We start from the raw sequence: 15,845 nt of genomic DNA, 5'->3' as shown, positions 1-15,845 counted from the left end.
ATCAACGCAAATTCATCACTGCTACCTGGCAGTTGTCACCACTGTAAGCAGGATTTTCTTAATCCTTTACAGACCTAATCAACTTCAGTCCTTAACCAGCACTGCGCAACCACACCTACCGCACATTAAAGAGCTGATGCAAGACTACCTCCAATGACTTCCACCGAACAACAACAAGAACAACCCTCCCCAACATCAACAACAATCATGCCCGCCTCACCCTCCCGAACAGCAACTCTCCTCGCGAACCTCTCATCTGTAACCTCGCGCGTCAGCACCGCCGCCCTGAACGCCAACCGCCCCGCCACAAAACCCATCCGCCTCATCGCCGTATCAAAACTCAAGCCCGCAGCCGATATCCTCGCCCTCCACAACCCGCCCACGAACCACCTCCACTTCGGCGAAAACTACCTCCAGGAACTCCTCGAGAAATCCAAGCTCCTCCCGCCAAGTATCCGCTGGCACTTCATCGGCGGACTGCAGTCGAACAAGTGCGTCACGCTCGCGCGGGACGTCCGCGGGCTCTGGGCCGTCGAGTCCATCGACAGCGAGAAGAAGGCCTCGCTGCTGGATAGAGGGTGGGGGGAGCGGTCTGAGGAAGTCCGTGGCGTTGCGCACGAGGACCGGCTGCGTGTGCTTGTGCAGGTGAACACCTCCGGCGAGGAGAACAAGGCCGGGGTGGACCCCGTGGCTGGGGCGGTGCCGCTTGCGCGGTTCATCCGGGAGAAGTGTCCGCGGTTGAAGCTGCAGGGCGTGATGACTATCGGGGCGATTGCGCGATCTAAGGCTACGACGCCGGAGACGGAGAATGAGGATTTTGTGTGTTTGCGGGAGACGCGGGATCGCATCGTTAGGGAGCTGGGGCTGCAGGGTGATGATGCCGAGCTGGAGCTGAGTATGGGCATGAGTGAGGACTTTGAGGGCGCGATCAAGCTGGGGAGTGATGAGGTTCGTGTCGGGACGACGATTTTCGGGGAGCGGCCGCCCAAGTCCGAGGCAAAGGTGGTGTAGATGATGTGGGGAGAAGGGTGACGATTTACGATATTTGCATTACTACGGGCGTTGCATCAGAGGAGGACGACTTGACTACCGGCCAGCCCTGCCGCCATGGCCGGTGGAGATTTGCAAAGATAATTAGGATGTTGTACGGCTTGATTACTGCTCAAAGCCACGGGATATATGTACCTTGTTAGCATCAATAATTACATCAAAAGGTAATCAATCTCGCCTTTGGAGAGGACTCCGAAACGAGACTATTATTAGTCAGTCATAAAGACCATCATCTTGCCAGCTACCAGTTCATCGTAGGTCATCCCATCTCTTCACCGTGAGCCGAACATCTCATCAGATGCGCCTTGCGCCAGTTTCTGCTCCATTTGTTTCGCTAGTGCTTGCGGCACGGCTTCTTGCGTGGCCCGAATGGTGACCCGGAACATCTGCAAAATCGACATCAGTAAAGTGTGGGGAACTCATTCTGAGAAAAGCCTTACCTTGCGTTCATAGTTGGGCTCCAGCCGGAGAAGGCATCCAGTCTTTCCGCCATGGAACTGGTACACAGCACATCCGACGATGTTATTGGGATTGGGATCCACATTCTCCAGGATCCTCCAGTGGAACCCTTCCACAAGGCGGCGTGTAAAGGCCTCACTGACATTTTTCGCCTTGGCAGTGACGCCGAACGTGTGCTGCGCCTCGAGTGGGGGACCGCCAATCTGCCTCCACCGCTTGAAGAACTCTTCCGCTGACAGAGTCGACGGCTCCATGTAGCGGTGCATCAGCACGGGGAGTTGTAGGGTGTAAGCCTGAAGCGCTCCAGCAAGGTACGAGATTCGGATGGTGGGCGCTTCACTAAACGGCCCGTGAGCCTCAACCAATAGCGTCTGCTGGGTTTGGCCTGCGGCCGGAACAGAAGGCTCTGGGAGACTCTTGCTATCAATCTTCAGGTTTGGCGCCGCAGGGTTGTCCAGCGTAGTCGTCAGAGATCCAATCGCGAATGAAGATTTGTTCGAGATGTAGATCTTCACGACGCCCATGTGGCCACGATACTCGGACCGCAAGCCAACCTGGATTTGCGCATCCTCGAAGAGCACGCCTTCATCCACAAAGTACAATCTATTGTACCCTGGTTCCCAGTCAGGCGTAAGATGAGCTGCACTGGCCATATTCGGCGGGGGCGCAGATGGAGCGCTGAGATCAAGACCGGCCAGGTCGCCAGAGGCGTTTGACGTCGCTGCCGACCCGTTGGCTCCGGTTTTGGTACCATTGACAATAGTGGTAAATGTACGCTTGAGTCCTGTGTTCTGTGCTAGGAGAACTTCTTTCTTGTCCGCGTTAGCATCCTTGCCACCCACGACCCAAGTCTTCTTCTCGGTCGTGCCGGCCGTCTTCTGATGCAGGCGAGACAGAAGAATAGAGGTTCGCTCCGAAAATGGAGGCATCTCGTCACACACGGTCCGGAGGAGGTCATCTGTGGGAAGCGTTGCCATTGTCAAGTATTCAAAAGCGCGCTGCTGTAACTCGGTATCGGGGGAATGGCTGTAGAGACGGAAAATGTGCAAGAGTTGTGGCTTGATTTCGGGGAAGAGATTCACAAATTTAATGAAGGAGGATAAGATCATGGCACGAGTGTTGTCGTTACTGGTGATCATCTTCCCTTGCAAAGCCAAGAACTGCTCAATAGGACTCGAGCCTTCATTGTCGGCAATCAAATGACCAAATTCTCCTAGAACATAGCAACCGATCTTGACCAAGCTCTCGTGGCAGTCAGTCTTCAGGTACCCTAAAAGCGTATGTGCGGCATAGGCTTGTAATTCCTCGTTGTTGGTCACAATCTGGATGACTCGCTGCCATACTTCGTCGTTGACATGGTCGCCTGCCAAGGACAGCAGCTTCAATGTAATGTCGATGTACCACTGAGCATCAGTAGCGTACTTTTCCGTGAGAATCGCAACCTTGAGTACCATCTCTTCTCGAATGGCATAGTCCGCGGTCTGCAGGTACCGGAGAAGTTCGTTCACGATGGGAGCCGCATTTGTGGTGTCGCACATGCTATAGATCAGGTCCAGACCTTTGCGCCGCACGCTGATATCTCGATCTCGAAGTGAACCTAAGATTATGTTCTGATGCTTCTTGATGGGGTCAAGAGTTTCAGCCCTGGCGGCGAAGTGTGTCATGGCCTCCAAACCGAGGTACCGGACATTTGTCTCTCGAGACTGAATGTATTTACCCAACCGGGAGGATATCTGCATCATGAGGTTATGCTCGGTATCTAGATGAATAAGGAGGTTGATGGCCTCGAAGAGAATGGCATTTTGAGCATTGTTTTGCTGGACATTCTTTGGTGTGTCCATGGCGGTAGTCATGATCTGTTGCAGGGATGCTCTAATGATCTCGCGGACGTGACTGTCCTCTGTAACAAGGGGTGAGCTTGAGAGAGGAAAGTCTGTATAATAAAGATAGAAAACTTACGAGAGGGTGGATAGTACTGAAGTAAGCGCAGCAGTTTGACCTGGATCCAAGGACAGGGCACACGGTAGTAGAGATAATCAGGCGCGATCTCATTATCGACCACGATCCTCTTGAGACGCTGCGCCGCTTTAATATAGCTCCCCTTGTATTCTTCCGGCCTATCTTGCGCCAATGCCATGATGAGAGATGTGACAGACAAGGTGACACCCATGTCCGGGTCGTCCATCAAAGAAATCATTCGCTCGGCCCATTCATTTTGCACGATGCCAGGGTATTTTCGGTATAATCGAAGCAGAGTCAAGGCGGCCTTCTTCTTCACAAAAGCTTTAGATGTCCTACGGCCTAATTAGCAGTCACACTCAAGAGAAACAAAACAGTCATACTCACGGGGAAATCAGCAGCCGATGGACGTCCGTACTCAGCGCCTCCCCCATCTCCCGTCCACCAACATTGGCAACGGCATGCAGCGCCAAACAGTTGAATAACTCATTATGATCAAGTAGATCTTTCCGGATACTGTTGACGACCAGATGTAGCAGCTCGTGCTGCTCATGCAAGAACAGGGTGACAGCCAGATACCCAATCTGCTTCTCCGAATACTTATTGGAGGAGATCAAGTTGACAGCCTCCAAATGACCGAAATCAACATCATACCCCTGGATATAGACGTATAGCAGTTTGCAGACGTATTTCTTCTTCTGGTAGCCGTTCAAGTTACCGGCCTTGAACTTCTGCCGGATATTGGCCAGCTCCTTGTTCACCCGCTTCTCCTCAAGCTCGCGCGCTCGCGCATTACGCAGATCGGCGATGAACTGCACGAGACCCCGCATGGACGACATGGTGGAAAATGGGGTGGATTATCCAGCACACTTTATGCTTTCTGAATACGGGTCGTCGATTCCTCACAAAAGCGCAAGACACCACGTCGGTGGGATTCGCTCAGTCGGACCGTGTCATACAAACATAACCCAGTTTTGGCGTTCACTTATTTCGTTGTTCTGAGATATCCTTCTTCAAAGCACCTGGCACATGGCGCGACTGTGCAGCTCGACCAGCACAAACAGGGTCCGGAGGGGATGGTTGCGACAAGGGGTAAATCGGTTTCGGAGGGTAGCACCAGCAATTCGTGATTCGTCAGACCGAAGAGAAAATGTCAGATAAGGCGCATGAATAGGATTGACTGGAATGTGACCCATACAACAGATTACAAGCCAAGCTCGAGGTCCTAAAATAGGAGTTCCATGTGCGGTCCGAGCTGCTTCAGGAGCAGAGCAACCGTTTCTCCGAGTTGTTAAGCCACTTCCGCTGCCGACCCGCCGAAGACCCACTGGCGCATCGAGGATTAATGTTGATGCGGTGTGGCGGTGCAGCACTCGAAGAGCACAGTACGTACTCCGTAGAGCAACCAGTCATGAGCATGAATAGACAGGTATCTTCAAGCTCCAGATAAACAAAAAGATATTATGTATACTCCAGAGCGATAAACCAGGACAATTGTAAACATAAGGGCAAAAAAGAGTACAAAAAGCACAGCATTGCTATGCACCCACGCGGGATCGAACCGCGGACCTTTCCATCGCCATTTCTTGGCAGTACAAGTGGAATGCTCTACCACTGAGCCATAGGTGCATGTGTGTATTAGATAAGCGTACTGTGCTATATGAAGATAACCATTACATGAGCTTCATGGAGTGAAGTACCTTCTCTAGATGACTCTTGCTGGTGCTGGTGTAGGAAACACCAGTCGGCATAGATTGCACTTGACACAGTACGTTGACAGCCGTTTGTAAGCATACTAACCACTACTAGGACAAATTGTGTCCATTATTCCATCTACGAGGGCTACAAATACAAAATAGAAACGTGTAGAATAAAGACAACCGCTTAGGATTGCATTATTGTAAAATCATCGAACGAGCACAAGCTCAAGTGCTCAACCCAAGCCGCCAGTAGCAATGCAGCCATTAAGAATGCCAGGTATGATACAATGAATTCTCGAATTACAGAGCAAACCCCCTAACACCGAAAAGAAAACCCGAGGCCCGAAAAAGCGTAAGCGTCATCAAATGCGACAAAACACTCAAGCACGAGTAGTGAAATCAGTTTCGATGGCTTCAGCCGCCGCATCAACAGCGCTGACCTTCTCACAGGTGCAGGATGCTATTCCAAGTCAGCAACTAGCCATAACAGTTCTCCGCTCAATGCAACTTACTAGAAGGTCTCTTGCCGCAGGGGCACGCATCGCCCGTCACGGGGTGGTTCTCGGCGGCTGCGCGCTCACAGGTACATTGTCCAGCCGGACGGGCTCCTACCGACAAAGTTAATCCTTTGTTCTTCATCCGGCAATGTGCGAGTTCCAGCGGGCAGACTTACGGCATGAGCATCTGGGTCCGGAGATGGTGTTTTCGGTGGCGGACCTGTTGCAGGTGCAGTGGAGGGCATTCTCTTTGCCGCAAGAGCACTTGGCCTGGGCTGCGCAGACGCAGCTTCCGTCACCAGAGGTTTTGCAGCAGGTGGAAGATGGGTGGACCATTTTGTCTTTTGTTTTGCTAGGTGGTTTTGAGTAGATTGTGCTGAAAGTCGAAGATTCTCTAAGAAGAGAACGGTGTTGCTTCAAGTGCTTGGGAAAGTCGTAGGATGACGTATGACGTAACCGAAGTGACGAGGAAGCTCGAATAAAATCCAACAATTGCAATGCCAACGGACAAAGTAAGGCAGGTGAAGGAGCTCTGGAGAATGAATCTTCTGAAGCAGTTATTGAATCAATGCTGATGAAATCAAAAAGAATTATCGCAAACTTCAGCAGTATTTATATCCTCGATTGCATGACCATGGCCTTCAACCTGGCAACCATGGATTATCAATGCTCGCTCTTTGATTGGCTGTAGCCCCAGATCCCGTGACTCGCTTTCAGCAATTCCGTTGCTTGTAATTTGCTGCAAAATCTGGGGTTATTTACAGCGACAATGACTGGATGACCTGCGCCGGAAGCTGCGAGTGTCGCCCGACTGGTGGATGGTGGATTACTTTTAACTATGTTTTGATTCGATGTCCACCTAGTGCCTGGATCTGCCTGTACCTCTGACTGAGGACAGTGAGGGCTAAGCCTGGTTCTCAGTAATAGCAGTCCATCTATTGGGCCACTGGGCTGGCTTATCCTTTATGGTGCCGATAATCAGCTGCTAACTTAAGGTGTTTGATTGGTCTGACGTACCTTATTTGCGATCAAGCTGACCTCGACAAAAGCTTTCATGTTATTGGAGGAGAATACTACATTCGAAGCCCTAAGTCGTGCTGATGGAACGCGCTCCCCAACCTCTATGGTTGGTGTAGGCTATATTGTAACTGTATATATATTGTACAATAGTGATCCTTCTGGCTACAGATCCACGCACGATGGAAATCCATCAGAGTACTGACACAGATATAGAAAGATCACAGGACGGCAGTTTGTCCCCTGGTGTGAAATTGAAGAGGTGAGCCAAAGAAATACAAAGAAACGTACAAAGAAACAGACGCCATGCCATGTCCTCCCAATAGAAAAGAAGAAAAGCAAAAAGATGGAATGCAAAGTATTTTCCTCCCTTGGAACCGGATTGTCAAATGCAGAGATGAGGTCGAGCAAGAAAGTGAGGATCATGGACAGCCATTGGAAAGGGATGTAGAGTCTCATGGCCCACGAATATTGAGCGGGTTTACCGATCAGCCGTCGCACGGAGGATTATAAGAATGATTTAGACATTAGGTTGGCCCGTTGTGTCCACTATACAGGACCGGGAGCGAAGGTAGTGTTATAGTGTTATATGGAGACGGAGGGATGGAGTGGATCTTTCAGGTTCCTGCCATGTCACATGTAGCCGGCATAGTCGTAGGATGGGTTGCCGAATTTCCCTCGCATAGGGTCCAAGATCTGAGGGGATTGATTGATCCGGTCTTCAGTAGAGACGGCCACCTGGGGAACATGTGTTGTGTCCGGTGGGAAGGAAGCAGGGAGGCTCATACTCGAAGCGTTGGCTTGCGAATAAGGTAATGCTGTTTGCATGCTGTATGGGTGATGCTCGTAAGAGTAAGGTCGGTAGTCAGGTGCATCTGACACTGGTATCGAGTGTAATGCGGGCATGTGTCGAGGTTGCATATGTGAGTTCATCTCTATGCTGCCAAAGCCTTTTGGAGCTGGTATAGTGAGTGTGGTTTGGTAGCTTGGGACCTGCTGGTCTATTCGAGGCGCGTTAGTCTACAATTACTTCAAAATAAAAATGAGAGGATGATCACATACTGTGGTTGTCTACGTTGTATGGCAGCTGCTGTTCCTGCTGGCCAGTAGGTGACACAGAGCCTTCCATGGGCCGAGAATGATCGTAGCCCACAACCATTCCATTGGCGGGTCTGGGAATTCCATAGTCGATGGGACGCCGCGCGTATGGCAAGCCGGGATGGTTGAGTGGTTCGACTCCCGGCCTCGAGAACCTGCCGGGCAAATGCAGTCCTGCGTGGTATGAGACTTCGGAGAAGCTGCTGGACCTAGGGAAAGGGAAAGTCCCGCGGGTGTTTCGTTGTAGTTCTGGTAGCGTTGCTGCCGGTCGAGGTCCAAGGATGCCATGTTGGGGAAAATGATCGGGTGTTCTGTCAGGGCCAGCTGAAGGGAAACAATTTCCTGTGGTAGACGACGAACTCAGCGGAGAAACCACGTATTCGTCATCATTGATACGTTGTAGTCCGTCCGTAAGAAGCATCTTCAGAGAATTAGAATCCGTACTAGACGCCATGTAGTTTCGGGGTGACGCAACTGGTGTCTCTGATAGTGTTTTGTTGTCAAATGGGGTACGCAGAACCTGAGTTGTGTCAAAATCATCGGGTAAAGCCCGGGACTTTAACATCCTCTCTCGATCGTTGCTTGTGAGTCGCTTGAGTTTGGCTCGCCTGAAACACATGGATTAGTGGACCGATCGGGCCAAGGAGAAATCCACACACGGGAATAATACCTATTCTGAAACCAGACTTGTACTTGACGAGGAGTCAGTCCAGGAATCTCCCTCGAGAGACGTTCACGGTGTGCAGCATCTGGGTGTGCTTGACGAGTAAATTCGCTCATCAAAAAACGGGTCTGATTGTGCGTCAGGCTGCAGATGTTGATTAGTTTTCGTTTTGCTGAGCAACAACGCGAACCACTCGTAAGGATCAAGGTATTTCGAAAGCTTACCGGAACCGCTTCATCTTCTTTTTGTCAGTCTTTGCGTCAGAGGAGTTCTTCTGATCTCCTCCTTCGTCTGAAGATATGCCCATTGCCTCACCATCGTCCTTCTCATCCCCTCGTGCTTCTTCCTGAGGCCGCTTCTTTCCTTCCAGCGTAGACGCTTTTGAAGCAGAGGGGCTGGCTGGCCTTGAGACCCCAGAAGGATGAGATTCGCTGTGGTTCAGCTGATCCAGCCTCATTCGTGACAGCGTCTCTTCTGTACTTCTGCTTTCTGCTTCCTTTGGTGGGGGCATCTCTGCCTCCGAACTCCGTACATGGTTAGACGTTGCCACAGCGTTTGTTGCTGAAAAGGCATTTTCAGCCTTGAGTACAGCACTTGGTTGCATGTCGACTGCCAGCTTCTGAACCGAATGGCCTCCCTTCTCCCCCGGGTAGGGCAACCTTGGAGGGGTCACCCTTGATCTCGAAAGTACCTGCTCGCTATTCCAGGAAGTTGACGGTAGATGGTTCGTGATCGCAGAGAGATGGGATGTAGAAGGAGGCGACAACGATGACAGCCAGACGCAAGGCCCACTGATTGACATGATAGAGAGGTCTCTTCTAACGTCAGGCAAGATTCGCTATTGGCATAGGACAGCCAGGTCGAGGAGCTTCTTGAAATCACAATGTGGGAGAGCAACAGGATCTCAGGAGAGAAGAAAGGATGTCTTCCAAGATCTTGAAGTGAATCAAAAGCGTACCAGGTGGGTCTCAAAGCAATGTCCGGGCGCTTGCTGAAGAAGCTCAGGACCTCCGAGTCGGGTCCGTCAGGCAAATCAGAGGCGAGGACAAAGTGAAATAATACAGGGGATGTACTGATATGGTACCACAGTTCGGTCCAGGATGTTCTCCAGGCAATATCCAGTGCGCGTCAAACGAAACAAACCAGAGAGACAGATATATAGTCGTAGGATTAAGGAGGATTAAGGAGCACCACGATGCCAAGTGAAGAAGACTGTTGCCTCAAGGCTAATCCTTCTCCTATTTTGCCTCTCGACTTGACTTAATATGTGTTCGTCCTTTTCTCCGAAATGATAAAGGAGAACGTCAAATATCGATTGAGACAGAGGGCCAACAGTAAGAGAATGGAGAACGATCCGCTGATGGGTCCTGGAAACGGCCGGGGAGTGACCGGACGGTGGGTAGGTAGACAGGTAAGTGTAGAGGGTTTATAGTAAATATTAATCAACCGACAGTGCGTAGGTGTCCAGGCGAGAACAGAACGAAACCAACAAAAGTGGAAATGAGCAAAACGGCTAATCTAATCATCAAATAAGGCCAGTATCGGGGTGAATCATAGGAGATTAGACCAAGTACAAAGGCTCAGTTCGAATCCTAAAGTGATCCACCGGAGGGCCCAAAGTTTGCCAGTCTAGTAGATGAGGATGATGCTAAGGATGCACCAGTAGGCTCAGTTAATTCTTCGCTGCCACTCATTGGACAATCAGCCAGAGACGTGCTTACCTATGATGCTGAATGATTGTTCATGAGATTCAGACCGAAGCCCCTCAGGCATATTATATGGGTATTCCAAAGGAGATATACTAGGTATCTATCGTTTACGGGTCAAAAATTCTACCTGAGGGGGAGAATCGGGACTCGAAAAAATAGATATAGTACATACATAGGATAAAATCCAGAAAATTAAAAACAACCCAAATAAAACAACCGCTTCAGGGCCCATCGTACAGACGATACAAAGTCTAAGAAGATGGACGGGCCATAGCTTGATGGTTCGGGAGACGGAGATCTTGGACCATGCTATCAATGCTACGAATACTACTAAAATGCTACCGCTTCTGATCGCCCTCTGGTGGCGCCTTGTCCGTAGAAGTGACGATCCGTGTCAAGTCTAGGACTTGAGGTTAGGCTAGGTTGGCAAGTGACAAAAGAGGAAAATAGTGGCAGGAAGGAAGCCCGGAAAAGGGAAAAGGAGGGGAAGAGGCAACATAAACACCAAGATGACAGGGAGAAAGTGGCGGCAAGCTGACTGGACCGGGGACGGAGCAATTTCTCCACGTCGAAGGCCCGGTGATGTTGTATTCGGTCTTTTCTGATGGATACAGCCGGAAAGGTACTATGACTAGGGGGATGACTCTCCTAGGTTCAAACCTCAACAAGGTTATTATTACCTCTTTTTGTCACCAAAGACGCTACAGATGCTGAGCCGACTGTCGGGAATTACCTCGATATCAACTGTGAACTCGCCTACATAGAGGGGGAAGCTTAGAATCCATCTTATGAAGCGAGGTGGGTATCTCAGGTAGGCATGGTGGCGAACTGAACGGCGACTCATGTCAGACATGTTTAGATTATCAAACTAATTCTGACAGCAGAAAAGAACCGGAGAAAGGAACAGGAAGAATAAAATGAGACATACTCACATGCAACGGCAGTATGGAGGCTTTGACTATCTCTGGTCGGTAAGGTTAGTGAGACTGTACTAAACGCGAGAAAGTTCACGATCGAGGTTCAGGCGCTCAAGGTAGAAATTAGCAGATGAGTACGACGGTAAGCTAGACAGCTGCTCTTCGGCAGCCGGCGTCGTTGTATGAGAGATATTTCCCTTTTTTTTTTTTTTTTTCTTGTTAAGGGACTGAAAATGCCGCTCCTGGGAAGTGGCAGCAGGAAGACGATTTGCGGGTCACTGAAAGCCTGGAACAGCAGAAGTGCCGTTCTAAAGACGCGCATCTGACTGAAGAGATGCTTTCTCTGGCCAACGGTTGTTTAAAAGGGTAAATAGACCCTGGTTGCCTGACTAGAACTGGTGCCGAGTACGGTCTCTTACGCAGTCGCATGAAGGGAAAGGAGAAGTTGCAGTAAACCCCTCTGCAACCTGGACACTGCTATGTAGCCTCTGTCTTGAGTGAAATACCAATTCCTCTGTTAACCATACTCCGTACTGTATTCGAAATCTGAGACCGTGCCAGTAACAAACCAACAACAATTCGTTGTCCTTTGCGACACCATGTGGAAGACGTACCGAAGACGCTAGCAATGCGTTGGCTCCATAAGCCGCCGGAGACCCGGGGCGGCCGCCCTGTTCCAGGTTCAAGCGAGGAGATCATGATACCGTACATCTTCCTTTAGTTCGTTGGTATTTTCTTTATTTTCCCGATGATTCTTGGTTTTATTTTCTTTTTCCCCTTTTTCTATTTGTTTTTGTCCTTTCGTGGCTTGGAACCAAAAGACACAACCGAAGTCTTGTTGACCGGATTGATAGGCAATCGAAAGAGACCGAAAGAGACACAGTTGACCCTTGGCGTAGTGGAGCCAGTCGGTCAGTTTAAACTTGAAGAGTACCTAGTACTCCGTAGTCCATACCTAGACATATTTAAACAGCCTCCGGGTCATGTATGAGCGAACCCTGAGACATTGCACGCACACTCATTAAGCAAGAAACACTTACTGGACTGTATGCAACAACAATCCCAAAACGTCTGCACCCTTCACAGGCATAATGACCAGTGTCGATGGTATTTGCAAATACGCCCATGCATAGCATTGCATGCCACCTGCAACTAACTGGATGTAGAACTAGGAGTCTAGGACAGTACGTATGTGGGAATTTTGTCAGTAACCAGTAACCTGATTCAGTATGGTCGGCTTTTGGCTTGCGAATAGCTTGGATTCGCGTTGGAGCATGAGCCATTGACCGGGAATCCAGGCTGGTGTCTTCGACAAGCTGACAAGGGTCACGACATCAATGCTCCCATGTAACGGGCGGGTGCACCTCAGGAATGACCACCAAGAGGACCATGCACCAAGCGACGTGAAGCCTGCGAGATGCAGAGGATGAACCAAGCGTGGCACTAACCCGAATAATAACCAACCCGAGTTTGCAGCTAATCAATAAAACGGTTTTGACCATGGCCGCCTCATGCGATTGCATCGTTAGTATCTAGTGCAGAGATACTCTCCACCTTGGTTCTTCGAGGAGGGGGTGCAGTGGATCATGAGAATAAAGAATAAGAGATAATCTCCACCAGGAGCTTCTATGAAACATCCGTGTCAAGCCCATCCAGGGGGGCGTATCTTCTGAGAAATTCGAGAAAGAAGAAGGAAAACATCTAAGATTTTTAATCTGATTGGCCACAATGGACGAAATGAGGGTAAACCAGGCCGAGGACAGGCAACGACGATTGATAACACAGAATCAGGAACGCTAAAGGCTAGATACGTAGTGTGGAATAATTGATTTCAAAACGATGGAGTTACCATTCCCGAGAATCGATCGTTATTAGCACCATGGTAGGTGGCCCACGAGCAGTGTCTGTTGATTTGATTGAAGGAGAAACTGCGAAGCCATGGGTGTGGAAAAACAAATGGAGGACTCTTCCGAAAGTGGAGAGAAGGTGGGATCTGTGGGTCAGGTTGCGTCTGTCACTTCAGCGTAACAATCAAATACGTAGCATCACTTCCATGGATGGTAAGGTCTGTAAAGTAGTAAGGTAGGTATGTACTATGTCTGTATGTAGGAGTATTGACTGGATAAAAAACCATGAGACGGCGGCTAGATACAGGGGAAGCGAGCAAGGAAAAGGGAGGAGAAGGGAGTGGGAGGAAAAAAGGAAAAATCATGCACCTAAGGTTTCGAGATGCATGGATTCTCTTAAGCGAGGACCTTAGCAACTCCAAGGAATAGCAATTTGGTTTCTGAAGTCCGGTGCGCACGCACCAGGTATGCATGTCAAGCTAAGAAGTCCCCAGTACGACGGTGGTGGCTTGAGGAGAAGAACGGTCAGGGAGCTCAACACCGCCTGGACAATGCTGGAACCAGCGCACAACAAGATGCATGCATCGCAGTAACTGATGTCCATAATGGAAGAAATAATGGATCGTTAATGATATGACACACTTCCGGACATATTTCGTCCTCCGTGCCTACGTGGATGAGACAAGGCCGGCTAAATAATTTCCGCCAGCCAACAGCGGAGGATAGTCCCATTTGGATTAGCCAGTCACGACCATGGCGAATCCTCGGATAATCCCTGATCGATAATCGATGATTGACAAGAGGCTGCTCCACACTTCGTAATCGTACCTAAGACCTGGTCTCAGTCGGATAGGGTACTTTACTCTTTTTGCACTTTAGAGTCGGACTACTGACAAAAGTGGTGTAGTGATGGCACTAGTAGGAGGATGTAACCACAGTTTCCACTGTCCGGTGGAAGTGACGGTCCGGCAATACCAAGGTAAAGTTAGTTCGTCCGTTCGTGAGGAAGAAGGTTCCAGGGAAATATGCAGATAGCTGAAGAAATCATATGCAGCCTCGCTTGTCAAGAGATCTCATGAGGGCGGCGCAAACTCTCGGAGTTCTCGCTTGAGATCCCGACTACAGCACTGTCCCTGTCCGATTTCATCCACTCAATGAGTTGTAGAGCCGCCGGAGCATTTAGCATCTGTAAGGTACGGACGGATTTCGTACCTAGATTCACGGTCAATACAGTACCGCGTTTGAAATAACCTAGTGCGTTGCTGGGAACAGAATCGCAGATCCCAAGATTCAGCAAGCTTCACGGGGTAAATAGATATGGCATGATCCTTGAACAACTAGTCAGGAAGCATTGAGATATCGAAAAATGGAAGGCAGTGTCAAACACAAGCGCTGAGCCGTTGACAGAAGGCTGAAGTGGATCGAGATGTCCATGGTTAGTTGAGGGACGATCACATCAGAACGAACGATCTCTTCCATTATCCCTCGTACCTTATAGACAACACGAGATACCATCGTTCATACCCCACTATCCGTAGTAGTACTCTTCAAAATTCAACGGTACCTTAGTAATAATGAGTAAGCAGGGCGAGCAATGCAACAACGATGCGGGGAAGACGATCGCAAGACGAATCGTCCATGAGAATGATTGGTGGCAGACTTGTTGATCAACAACAGTTGTGAGCAACGCAGCGTCTACGATCTCAGGACGCCAAGCCTGCTGACAATCCCTTCATTTTCTCATCACTTGTGATTACATTATTCGCCTTGTCCAGATCAAATAATCTGTCCCAGGAAAGGCAGACGGATCCATCGCAGTGGGGATTGAAGCTCACATTACGCAAGCCCGTAAGATTAAGGAGTAGATGCTGTGATCATGCATCCACAGCAGGAGCCATGCGTACCTTACCCAGCCAAGTGTTTCTAGATATCGAGGATCTGTGGAGATACTCCGTACTGCTCGCAAAAACAAGAAAAAGAGACAGAATTTCTTGCAAGCTAAGCACCTCTCCGAAATGAGACCGTTGGTTTCTCAGTGAGTATCCACTTAGTACTGGGAGAGCTGGTAATCTGATGGATTGATTGAATCATATCAAAAGTCAATGTCAAGTTGTCATAACTCATTTAGCTGGCCCTGTCTGGTCCGTGCGAGTCGTTGGCCATAGATGAAAGTGAAACATCGTTCAACGGCCTGGCAAGGGCATCATCCATGGTCTGCCCTTCGCTTAAGTTGGATAACTAGTGCCTCGGTCCCAATGGAGGTAATAATATTTCCAGGGATCAACTAATAATGTTAGTCCTGAGATCACAGTGATCATTGGTCTCGGATACACTGCCGAGGTTCTATGTACCTAGGATATGGATTTAGATTCTGCTGCTGGGGTTGTTGATGCTGGTCAGGCACAGCAGATTCCGTAGTCTTAGTATTATTCATTGGTGCTGATATTGGATGGTAAATCCTTGGTAAAGAGGCTGTGGCTACAATAATAATTCTTCTTGTAAATAGTACTTAGCTGGTTACAACGTATTGAAGAGGTCAGGTACCATTACTACAATGAGATATCCAGCAGGGGACGGATGCTTGCGCCGAATAGAATCTCCTTTTTTGTCTTTCCCCTGATTGCAGATATCTTTTCTTCCAGGAGTCGTTGTAGAATGTTCTAAAGTACAAATCATATTGAGGTCATAGTTAGCTATCATGGGGCCTACCTAAGGGGTGTTGCGGCTGCCTGCTTTTCATCTGTCTGAAACATAGCATCCCCAAAACACCACTGCAATTTCCACAAATGCCATCAACGGCTTGACAGGGAGCCGCGGAGGCGCTGTCATTGAGACGGGGCTCTCGAAAGAGAAAGTTAGAATGAACGCAGAAGGAATAACACACATAAGTACTCTTCTCGCCAATTCCACCTTGATACTGAAATAATA

General features: G+C 49.3%; 4 protein-coding genes and 1 non-coding gene across 5 annotated transcripts; 1 reads left to right on the top strand and 4 right to left on the bottom strand.

Annotated features, from left to right (window-relative positions):
• Positions 1–207: 207 nt before the first annotated feature.
• On the top strand, positions 208–1,011 carry NFIA_029080 (YggS family pyridoxal phosphate enzyme; the record flags this gene model as incomplete). The annotated part of the gene is made up of 1 exon (XM_001262372.1): positions 208–1,011. One exon carries the CDS (start codon positions 208–210, stop codon positions 1,009–1,011), a length of 804 nt encoding a protein of 267 aa, XP_001262373.1.
• A 311-nt stretch (positions 1,012–1,322) lies between these two features.
• On the bottom strand, positions 1,323–4,307 carry NFIA_029070 (AP-2 complex subunit alpha; the record flags this gene model as incomplete). The annotated part of the gene is made up of 4 exons (XM_001262371.1): positions 1,323–1,436; positions 1,491–3,409; positions 3,469–3,803; positions 3,856–4,307. 4 exons carry the CDS (start codon positions 4,305–4,307, stop codon positions 1,323–1,325), a joined length of 2,820 nt encoding a protein of 939 aa, XP_001262372.1.
• Positions 4,308–5,009: 702 nt separating this feature from the next.
• On the bottom strand, positions 5,010–5,097 carry NFIA_029060. The gene has a single exon. It is a non-coding gene; the product is annotated as a tRNA-Thr (tRNA).
• A 451-nt stretch (positions 5,098–5,548) lies between these two features.
• NFIA_029050 (putative copper resistance protein Crd2) lies at positions 5,549–6,001 on the bottom strand (the record flags this gene model as incomplete). The annotated part of the gene is made up of 3 exons (XM_001262370.1): positions 5,549–5,628; positions 5,681–5,776; positions 5,842–6,001. 3 exons carry the CDS (start codon positions 5,999–6,001, stop codon positions 5,549–5,551), a joined length of 336 nt encoding a protein of 111 aa, XP_001262371.1.
• Positions 6,002–7,315: 1,314 nt separating this feature from the next.
• Positions 7,316–9,048, bottom strand: NFIA_029040 (homeobox domain-containing protein; the record flags this gene model as incomplete). Its single annotated transcript, XM_001262369.1, has 4 exons — positions 7,316–7,683; positions 7,745–8,388; positions 8,451–8,588; positions 8,669–9,048. 4 exons carry the CDS (start codon positions 9,046–9,048, stop codon positions 7,316–7,318), a joined length of 1,530 nt encoding a protein of 509 aa, XP_001262370.1.
• Between the last annotated feature and the right edge of the window lie 6,797 nt (positions 9,049–15,845).

Source organism: Aspergillus fischeri, genomic scaffold (genome assembly GCF_000149645.3).
Source record: "Aspergillus fischeri NRRL 181 1099437636261 genomic scaffold, whole genome shotgun sequence".
Taxonomy (NCBI): Eukaryota; Fungi; Ascomycota; class Eurotiomycetes; order Eurotiales; family Aspergillaceae; genus Aspergillus; species Aspergillus fischeri.
The sequence above is the reverse complement of the archived record's forward strand: the minus strand, read 5'-3'. Positions and strand labels throughout refer to the sequence as shown.